A 10,205-nucleotide genomic window follows, 5' to 3' on the forward strand; every position below is an offset into this window, starting at 1 on the left:
GGGGGGGTCACATCTGGAGGTGCACACGTGGCCTGGAGCCCAGGAGAAGCCGGACGTGTCCGGAGAGAGAGCCAAGGTGCAGGGGGAGGGAGGTCAGGGTGGGGCCCTGGAAAAGTCAAGAGCTGTGTCCTAGAGGCCGGGGCCAGCTCTGCAGGGACAGATGCACAGGAGAGGGAGCAGGAGTGACACTAACGGGAGCACGGGGGCCTTTGGTGGCTGTGCCAGGCTGGGTCAGGGGCTGGGGTGTGGGAGGGTGGGGGGAAGGGTGTCTCCGTGGAGGGTGTGCAGCAGGAGGTCACTGAGAGCCGAGGCTCTGCTCTGAAGGGGACAGACACAGGCTGCTCTGGGCTGGGAGCGGGGTGGGCGCTGTGCTCTAATCATCACTACAGAGGGAAAGGCGTTCGGCCCTGTGTGTGTGGTCGGAGGACGCAGCTCCGGAGACAGGAGGGTGTTAGGTGCTGGAGAAGGAAGGAGGGGCAGGAGGGCTCCGGCGGCCAAGGGGGTGCTTGCTGGACGCCTGCACCCCCCCCTTCCCCCCCCAGGGTACGCCAAACCCTGCGTCCTGCCGGGCTCCCTGCAGAGGGGAGAGATGCCCAGGGTTGCTGCGCCCGGGATGGCTGCCACTGAGTCCCTGAGGGTCTACCCGCCAGGGCCGCGGCCACGGCCACCATGCCTGTGACTGGCCCAGATCTTGCGGGACGGGAGCCCCGTGCCAGGCCAGTGAGAGGCGGGGCCCTGAGGAAGGGCTGGTGTGGCCGAGGACCACAGGGCAGCCAGTCCTCACTTCTGCGGGGACCGGCTGGGTGTTCAACTAGGATTGGCCCCGAGAGAACCAGGTGACACGGGGTTAATGCAAGCACGTTTATTAGGTTTCCCCAAGCAGCTTCCGAGGAGGGGAGGCCATTGTGGCCTGCGCTTCGGACGTGGTCGCAAGTCGTGACCATTGGGACCCCGGGAGGAGTGTGGCAGGGAGGTGGGAAGAGTCATCCTGAGTTGGGTGGGAACCCCTCCCACCCAGGCCTGAGAGGAGGGGCTGCTGTCTATACTTCACAGGGGCCTAAGAGACAGACCCCAAAGCAGCTGGGAGGCTGGTAGGTGGGAGCGCTGGGGGTCCCCACAGTGACGGCTGGCCACATCACTGGCAGGAGGACTTCTGGGCCGAGGCAGGGCGGGAGCAGGCAGGGCGGGAGCATGCGGGGCGGCAGAGCAGGGACACGCAGGAGGCCGGGCGGCAGCAGGAGGAGGCAGGGGTGCAGCAGGCGGGCCTGCACACGGGGCGGCAGAGCAGGGACACACAGGAGGAGGGTCTGCAGCAGGAGGGGGCTGAGCAGGGGGAGTCCTCGCAGCAGACAGGGGTGCAGCACACGGGCTTGCAGCACACAGGGGTGCAGCAGACAGGCTTGCAGCAGACAGGGGTGCAGCAGGCGGGCCTGCACACGGGGCGGCAGAGCAGGGACACGCAGGAGGAGGGTCTGCAGCAGGGGCTGGGCTGGCAGCAGGAGGGGGCTGAGCAGGGGGAGTCCTCACAGCAGACAGGGGTGCAGCACACGGGCTTGCAGCAGACAGGGGTGCAGCAGACGGGCTTGCAGCAGTCTTCCTGGCAGGGGGAGGAGGTGCAGCAGGATGGCTGGCAACATGAAGAGGTTGTGCAGGGGGAGTCCTCACAGCACGCAGGGGTGCAGGAGAAAAGCTTGCAGCAGACAGGCGTGCAGCAGGTGGGCCTGCACACGGGACGGCAGAGCAGGGACACACAGGAGGAGGGTCTGCAGCAGGAAGGGGCTGAGCAGGGGGAGTCCTCGCAGCAGACAGGGGTGCAGCAGATGGGCTTGCAGCACACAGGGGTGCAGCAGACGGGCTTGCAGCACGCAGGGGTGCAGCAGTCTCCCTGGCAGGGGGAGGAGGGGCCGCAGGACGGCTGGCAGCATGAAGAGGTTGTGCAGGGGGAGTCCTCGCAGCAGACAGGGGTGCAGCACACGGGCTTGCAGCACACAGGGGTGCAGCACACTGGCTTGCAGCACGCAGGGGTGCAGCAGTCTCCCTGGCAGGGGGAGGAGGGGCCGTACAGGAGGGTCAGGCAGGGGGCCGGGGCGCAGCACGGGGGCTCGCAGCAGCTCTCTGGGCAGTCGTCCTCCTGCCAGGAGGAGTCGGGGCAGGAGTCCGAGGCCCCGGGCAGGCAGACGCGGCTGCCATAGCTCAGGTCGCTAGAGCAGACGGACAGGGTGGACGCGGCCATGGCGGGGGCGGTGGGGCTGCAGGAGGGAGCGGGTGTGGGTGTGGGTGTGGTGGGTGCTCGGGGTGTTTGGGGTTTATATACACCTCGGGCTGTGTGCTGTTCATCACGAGGCCTGAAAAGCCAGTCCGCTTGTTGCTGAAGCACGTCCCTGAGGAAGCTGGTCAGGGGCCCGCGGCGGGTAGCTTAGCCCATTTATGACCTGGGAGGGTCAGTCACCCCTGATACCCGCCCTCCGCTCCCAGCGTCCCTCTGCGGCTCCTTACTGTTACTTCCCGTGCCTCTCAACACTCAGAGAAATAAATCATGGGCCTATTTTTTCATATTGTCTTTATTTGGGGAAATAACTCTGTTCCGAATCCATCAACCAACGGATAGCTTGGGAGCTGCGTTTATTTTTGGTGTATGTGCAAACAGGCGTGTGTAATAGCTCTTCTGTGCCCGCAGCTATTTGGAACGAGTTTGTGTACATTTTTTTAAATGTTTATTTTTGCGAGAGACAGAGCACAATTGGGGAGGGGCAGAGAGAGAGAGGGAGACACAGAATCCGAAGCAGGCTCCAGGCCCGGAGCTGGCAGCACAGAGCCCGACGTGGGGCTCGAGCTCACAAACCGTGAGATCACAACCCGAGCTGAAGTCGGACGCTTAACCGACTGAGCCACGCAGGTGCCCTGAAAGTCTGTACATGTTAACTCCGTGACCCTTAACCTTGTGAAGTGGGAACTGTTGTTCCCATTTTACAGATGGGGAAACCGAGGCACGAGTGAACACCAACACCCATACAAAGTGAGCAGAAGGGCCTGGATCAGAAGTGGGGGGCCCGTGTTCTCAGGCCAAGACTCTGCTGCCCCAGAGGGCGGAGAGCAGGCTGGCTTCTGGGAGATGCGAGGGCACAGGATGAAGGCAGATTGAGAGGTGTCCGGGAAGGTGTGCGGTGGGTGCCGGCCGGCGGGCAGCACCTGGTCAGGCGGTGCTTCTAGAACCTGGGAGAACGTGTGCTCAGTGGCCGCAGGATCGTGTGCACGGACTGTGGGGCGAGGTTGCGGGAGGCAGGTGGTCGGTAAGAGCAGGACCTTGTCCGGCTGAGAGCAGGGAGCGTGGGACAGGGTGAGTGTCCCACGCGGGCTGAGGCACCGGCCTGCAGGAGCCCGGCAGGTGGCGCTGGTGAGCCATCAGCTGGCGCAGGCGGGGATGGGGACCGGGGTGACCCTGAGGGAGTCTGAACCTAGTTGGGGCGCGGCCAGGGGAGGCCCTGCGCACGGCCTGACTGGGACTGCCAGCTTGGTGATCGCCCCCCGACGGTCCACACTCGTAGTGGGAGAGACCACTGCCCTCTGTGCGGGGAGGCCAGCCTGCAGTGGCCGCTTGGGCTCCGAGGGGGAGCCTGGTGTCAGCAGGAGAGCAGGGATGTAAGGGTGGGGGTGGGGGGGCAGAGCCCCTGAGCGCCCAGAAGCCTCAGGGGTGGAGGGAGAGCAGGTGGGTCCCCAGGGTTTGGGGGGCCCCTTCTGGAGGTGATGCGGGGCATTTCTGGGGAGCGTGGGGGCTCCAGGGAAGCAGGCTAGAGGGCTGTGGTGGGTGTGGCTGGTGCCAGCCAGACGGGCCGCCCTTCCTGAGCCGAGGCAGGTGCAGGCACCGGGGTCTCTGCTCATATGGGCACCGACGGGCCACACGTGCCCAGACGCCAATGCCCCGCAGGGAAGACAGATTTGATTGAGGATGACACGGCGGGGCCGAGACTTGGGCATGGAGCTGAACGGGGTGCCCCGCGCAGGCAGCAAGGTGGTTGGCCAGAGGGGAGCAAACGGTGACATGCAGAGGGTCTAGACTTGGGGGGGGGCATCCGGGTTTGGGACTGGCAGTTTGGGGTGGGGCCCCTGCCTTCCAAAGAGACAGGCAGGCCCACCTTTCCTGATGACGCTTCAAAGGGATGGCGCCCTGCTTTCCGCGAAGCTGGGCTTGTGCCAGGCGCGCCTCCGGGGGATGGGGTCTGTAGCTGCTTTGTGGGGACGCCTCTCGAGCAGGGGGCTGGGGCTGGGGTCGGGGGCGGCCAGGCTTTCCGGGCACGTGCTTCTCCAAATGCTCGTGCGCTGAGAGTGAAGGCAGTGCCCGCCTCGCTCGCGGCCGCCCACCCCTCTGACGCCTGCCCGGCCGCACACTCGGTCCCCTGGGACGCTGGCGCTGCTCACATTTGTGGCCGCCCAACAGGCGAGTGCTCTGTGGGCCAGCGGGGAGCCGTCCCGCCCTTGCCACCGGAGCAGATGCCATGAAGAGCCACACGGTTATCTCGAGTCTCCCCGACCCGGTGCTGCGCCCACTGGCGGGGGCTCTGCCCATGTTCCCTCCGCCCACTGCCTCCCTGAGATGGCCACCTGCGGCCTCCTGTGCGCGTGTGCAATTATGAGCACGCAGGGGACCACTGGGTGGCTCAGTCGGTTGGGTGTTTGACTCTGCATTTTGGCTCAGGTCATGACCTAACTGTTGGCGAGTTCGAGCCCTGTGTCAGACTCTATGCTGACGGCAAGGAACCTGCTTGGGATTTTCTCTCTCTCTCTCTCTCTCTGACCCTCCCCCACGCGTGCTTGCTCTCAAAATAAATTAAAAAAGACTAAAATTATGAGCATGCAGTGGTTGTTATATGTTATTATTGCAGCTACCATTACAAGTATGACAAAGCCATATTCTTCTGTTTGACTTTCTTTAAAAAAGTTTTTTAATTGTAGTAAAACAGAAATAACAGAAAATCTGCCATTGGACCCATTTTCAAATGTACAGTGTCGGCGCACTAAGTGCATTCGCGATTGTGCAGCCGTCTCCACTGTCCAGCTTCAGGACTTTTGCCATCATCCCGAACTGAAACTCTGTCCCCATGGGACACTGCCTCCCGTCCCGCAGTCCCCCCAGCAACCCCCTCCCCTCCATCCTACTGTTTCTGAGTCTGGCTGCTCTGGTACGTCATACGAGCGGGGTCAGACCATCGCTGTCCTTTTGTGGCTGGCTGACTTCACACAGCATCATGTCCCCAAGGCTCATTCATGTCGCAGCGGGTGTCAGAACGTCTTTCATGTCATGAATGAAGAATATTCCACTCTGTGGACGGACCACATTTTGCTTAGCCATCCGTCAGTGGACCCCTGGGTTGTTTTTACCTTCTTGCTGTTGTGAACAATGCTGCAAAGAACATCTGACTGCCTTTTTTACTTTTTTGGGGTCTATTCTTAGGAGTGGAGTTTCTGGGGGCATGTGGTAAGTGCCAGAATGTTTCCAGACTGGTGCACGACTTGATAGTCCCAGTGATGATGTTTGAGGGCTCCAATTTCTCCACATCCTTACCAACACTGGTCCCTTCTTTTTCTTTCTTTCTTTCTTTCTTTCTTTCTTTCTTTCTTTCTTTCTTTCTTTCTTTCTCCCTCCCTCCCTCCCTCTCTCTCCCTTCCTTCCTTCCTTCCTTCCTTCCTTCCTTCCTTCCTTCCTTTCTCCCTCCCTCCCTCCCTTTCTTTCTTTCTCTTTCTTTCTTTCTTTCTTTCTTTCTTTCTTTCTTTCTTTTCTTCCTTCCTTCCTTCCTTCCTTCCTCCCTCCCTATCTCCCTTTCTTTTTCTTTCTTTCTTTCTTTCTTTCTTTCTTTCTTTCTTCCTCTCTCTCTCTCTCTTTTCCTTCCTTCCTTCCTTCCTCCCTCCCTCCCTCCCTCTTTCTTTCTTTCTTTCTTTCTTTCTTTCTTTCTTTCTTCTTCCCTTCCTCCCTCCCTCCCTCCCTTCCTCTCTTTCTTTCTCTCTCTCTCCCTCTTCCTTCCTTCCTTCCTTCCTTCCTTCCTTCCTTCCTTCCTTCTTTCCTTCCTCCCTTCCTCCCTCCCTCCCTCCCTCCCTCCCTTCCTCTCTTTCTTTCTCTCTCTCTTCCTCTTTCTTTCTTTCTTTCTTTCTTTCTTTCTTTCTTTCTTTCTTCTTTCTTCTTTCAATTTTAGCCATCCTAGCACATATGAAGTGGTGTTTCATTGTGGTTGTGATTTGCATTTCCCTGATGACTAATAACGTGGGGCATCTTTTTGTGTGCATGTTGGCCCTCTGTACAGCTTTGTTGGAGAAATGTCCATTCAAGTTCCTTTCCCATTTTAAAAAAAGTGTATTTATTTTGAGAGAGGCAGAGAGAGTGTGAGTGGGAAAGGGGCAGGGAGAAGGAGAGAGAATCCTAAGTAGACTCTGCGTGCCATCAGTGTGGAGCTTGACACGGGGCTCGAACCCATGAACTGTGAAACCAGGACCTGAGCCGAAATCAATTTGGACGCTTAACTGATTGAGCTACCCAGGTGCCCTTCTCTGCCCATTTTTAAATTGGGTTACTTGTCTTTTTGTTGCTGAGTTGTATGGGTTCTTTATGTTTTCTGGTTATAAACTCTTATCAGACATACGATTTGCAAATATTTTCTCCCATTCTGTAGATTGTCCTGTCACTTTCTTGATGGTGTCTTTTGAATCACTAGAGTTTTTAATTTTGATGATGTCCAATTAATTTTTTTCTTTTGATCTTCATGCTTTTGGTGTCATAGCTAAGAACCTGTTGTCAAATCCAAGGTCACGAAGTGATTCCCCTAAGTTTTCCTCTAATACAGTTTGGTTTTAGCTCTTACATTTAGGATGTTTATGACTTTTAGTTAATTTTTGTATATGGGGTGAGGTAGGGGTCCAACTACATTATTTTGCATGTAGAAATCTGGCTTTTCTGGCACCATTTGTTGAAAAGATGATGTTCTCCACTGAACAGTCTTGAAATCTTTGTCAAAAATCAGTTGGCCATAAATATATGGGTTTATCTCTGGACTCTCAGCTTTACTCCGTCAGTGTGTATGTCTGTCCTATACGCCAGATACCACACTGACTCAATCACTGTACTTTCGTAGTAAGTTTTGAAATCAGGAACTGTGAATCCTTCAACGTTCTTCATCGTTTTCAAGTTTATTCTATTCTAGACTCTTACCAGTTCCATATGATTTTGAAGCTCAGCCTTTTCATTTCTAGAGAAAGAGACTTTGGGATTTTGATAAGGATCACACTGGGGAGTACTGTCACCTTCACGTTAAGCGTTCCCATCCATGAACATGGGATGTCCTTGCTCTTATCCTCGTCTCCTTCAGTTCTTTCAGCAGTGTTTTAGAGCGATCGGTGTACAGGTCTTTCACCCCCTTGGTTAAATTTATTGCTAGGTGTTTTATTCTTTTGGATATGATTTTCACTGCCTGAAAAAGTGTTGAAAAGCAGATGACCACGCACACACAAAATACAGCCACTTAGTTTTAGAAAAACACTCCTGCTTATTTAATACGTCTATTGCCAATAATGTGCTGTCGTGTTTATCACTCACTTAAGCATCGTTTACGTAGTTTTCTACTCATCTGTTTACTTATAGCACACCCGTGTTTGGAAGCACAGGTTGGATTGTCGCCAGGACTTTGTGAGCACTGCTCCTGAAGTTTGCTAAAGCGTGCAATGCTGTTGATGGCAAGTCTGATGCCAGTCAGATTTTTACTTTTCCGCAGGTGACTTTTTTTGGCTTGTTTTGTTCTCTGGAGGCGCTTTTGGGAACCACTTATTATCCATCCCATTCTGCAGTTCCAACAGGATGTGTCTGGGTTTTCCCCATTCCTTTACTTGGTGTTGCTTAGTCCTTTAACCTGGGGACTGTGTTTTCCACTGTGGGAAGTGCTCCTCCCCGGGGATGCATTTCCTCATCCTCCCTGTGTCCTGACTGCCTCTCCTCCTGGAATCCCACACACCAGAGGCTGCAGCCCCCAGATGGGTCCCCAGGCTGGTTTCTTTCCTCTCATACTTCCTACCTCTTTGATGTTTTGTTCTAAGTCCGAGAGACTTCTCAGCCTCACTTGCAAGGCCCTTTGTTTAATTTCAAATACCAACAATAGACCTTTTTTGGGTACGTTTTCTAACCGTTCCTTTTCAAAGCCTCTCCCCCCTTGCTCTATGGCTGTGACATCTTCTTGAATGTCTTTGAGTGTATTTAAGATTTGTTAAAAGGTGATTTCTGCTTCATGAGCTGTCTGCCTGCTCTGGGGTGTGTTTTATGTTTGCTACCCCAGGCTGGCCTTCTCACGCCACTGGCTTTGCTCATACGCTGGGGTGAGTGTGGGAGTGGTCATGGCGGCCGGGCTCCCCTTCCTCTGCGTGTCTGTGCTGAGTTAGAGAAACCTCATCCGTGTGGGGAAGTTGACATGGTGCTCCGGGATCAGGGGTGGGGCCCTGCCAGGTGGCGGGGTTACCTGGGAATAAGAAAGCTGGGAGCCCAGAAGCCAGGATGAGACTTATGTACACGGGGTGTCAACAGCCCCCCAGGAGCCTTAGCCTTTCCCGGGTGAGGTGTTAAATTGTCCTAGAGATACACACCGGCGGCGTTCTGGGGAGGTGCAGAGCCTCTGGGCACTCTGCCTCCGATGGCCCCGGGTGCCCCCTCCCCTGTGGACACACCTTCCTCCACCGGGCCTGCCCATGGGGACCAGGTGCTGTCGTGCTCCAGGGCCCAGCCTGCTCCACCCTGCCTGGAGGTCGGCACATGTCTGCTTCCCGTTGGCTTTGTTGCGTCCCTTACCCGTTGTAGGCTGACTTCTCCCCACGGCGGGTCTTGGGAGGGTTGAGATGGGGACAGTAGGCCCAGCCCGCCCTCTTGAACGGAAGCATCAGCTCTCTTGGAGTGCTGGCTTTGCCACAGCCCCCCTGGCACTCTGGTTTGGCTGAGCCACAGTCCTCCTTATTTCATTTGAATGCTGGGTCCCCAAATTCTCTTTGCACCCCAGTTCACATGGCATATTAGGCTGCCACAGCATGAAAGCTCTTGGTCAAATTTCCCATCCAAAGCAGGAATCCCATTTGTGCCTTCTGTTTTCTTTTTAAAGGGAAATTTTATTTTGAACTACTTAGCTCGCCTACTTTTTCAACTGTTTTTATTTTCATTTTATTGTGAAAAAAATCTCAGACATACAGAAAAACTGAATCACTCAGTGTGTAGCCACATATCCCGTCCTACAGTCCACAACTAACATTGTGCCTCACTTCCTTTCCCAGATCCTTACCCATCAGACCATCCCTCTACATTGCCAAGTCAGTCGCAAACAACAGTACGCTTCACTCGAACACTCAGGAAGCATCCCGTTAGCAGGAGTTTCTGTGCTTTTGGGTGTGAAGTACCATGCCTCTTACGTGTGTCATTTGATGGCTTTTGACAAATGCGTGCATCCGAGTAAACCCTCTTGGGACCCACCACGGGACTGTGCACCCAACCTTATCGGGGCCCTGGACGCAGCCTGTGCCCAACCCTTTTGGCCCCGGCCCTAACCGTCCTCCCCAAATGTCTTCTTCCCCCTGGTCAGTTTACCCGAACCCCCCAGAAGCAGCCCGTGTTCTGGCCGTTAAACATCTAACGTGGTTCAGCTTGTCGTAGAGCCTCACTTAGACACAGTCGTGTGGCGGGCGCTCTCTGCCCGACTCTGCTCACCAGCACCGTGTTGCTGAGACTAAACAGTGCGGTCCTCTAACTGCTGATTCGTGTGACTGTCGTGGTGTTTATCCATCCCTGTTGATGGGCGTGTGGGTTGATTGCAGTTCTGTCTGTTATTGAGAGAGTGGAAGAAACAGACCTCGTCTTCAAGGCTTCGGGGCCCGGAAGCCAGGACGGTCCCCAGGTGCCTGTTATTTTGCAGGGCAGCTCTGGCTTTTAGGGAACTTTTTGTTCTCTGAGCTGAAATCTGTGTCCCTGTCACCTTGGCTCTTTGGTGCAACCTCTTTTGTAGTATACTTTTTTTAACGTTTATTTTGGAGACAGAGAAAGAGCATGAGCAGGGGAGGGGCAGAGAGAGAGGGAGACACAGAATCCGAAGCAGGATCCAGCCTCCGAGCTGTCAGCACAGAGCCTGACACGGGGCTCGAACCCATGATCCGTGAGGTCGTTACCTGATCTGAAGTCGGAGGTTCAACACACTGAG

The 10,205-nt window shown here is 55.6% G+C and overlaps 1 protein-coding gene across 5 annotated transcripts; it reads right to left on the bottom strand.

Moving 5' to 3' along the window:
* Nucleotides 1-1,054: 1,054 nt before the first annotated feature.
* On the bottom strand, nt 1,055-2,233 carry LOC125920669 (keratin-associated protein 10-7-like). Of its 5 annotated transcripts, none has more exons than XM_049627747.1 (3): nt 1,808-2,233; nt 1,380-1,660; nt 1,055-1,265 (listed from the first exon to the last, which is right to left on the bottom strand). In XM_049627747.1, the coding sequence occupies exons 1-3, from the start codon at nt 2,231-2,233 to the stop codon at nt 1,136-1,138; spliced, it is 837 nt and encodes a 278-aa protein (XP_049483704.1). In that variant the 3' UTR covers nt 1,055-1,135. The 5 variants fall into 5 exon arrangements, with proteins under 5 accessions (XP_049483704.1, XP_049483703.1, XP_049483702.1 ...); XM_049627746.1 differs by having other exon boundaries at nt 1,380-1,627; nt 1,751-2,233; XM_049627745.1 differs by having other exon boundaries at nt 1,458-2,233.
* Between the last annotated feature and the right edge of the window lie 7,972 nt (nt 2,234-10,205).

Source organism: Panthera uncia, chromosome C2, assembly GCF_023721935.1.
Source record: "Panthera uncia isolate 11264 chromosome C2, Puncia_PCG_1.0, whole genome shotgun sequence".
NCBI classification, from domain to species: domain Eukaryota; kingdom Metazoa; phylum Chordata; class Mammalia; order Carnivora; family Felidae; genus Panthera; species Panthera uncia.

Bases quoted from the DNA above. Each gene is read 5' to 3' on its own strand.
- LOC125920669 (XM_049627743.1), bottom strand. From the start codon at position 2,233: ATGGCCGCGTCCACCCTGTCCGTCTGCTCTAGCGACCTGAGCTATGGC. The intron at 1,266-1,379 runs GTGCTGCAAGCC...CCCCGTGTGCAG, and splicing joins CCTGTCTGCTGCACCCCTGT to GCCCGCCTGCTGCACCCCTG.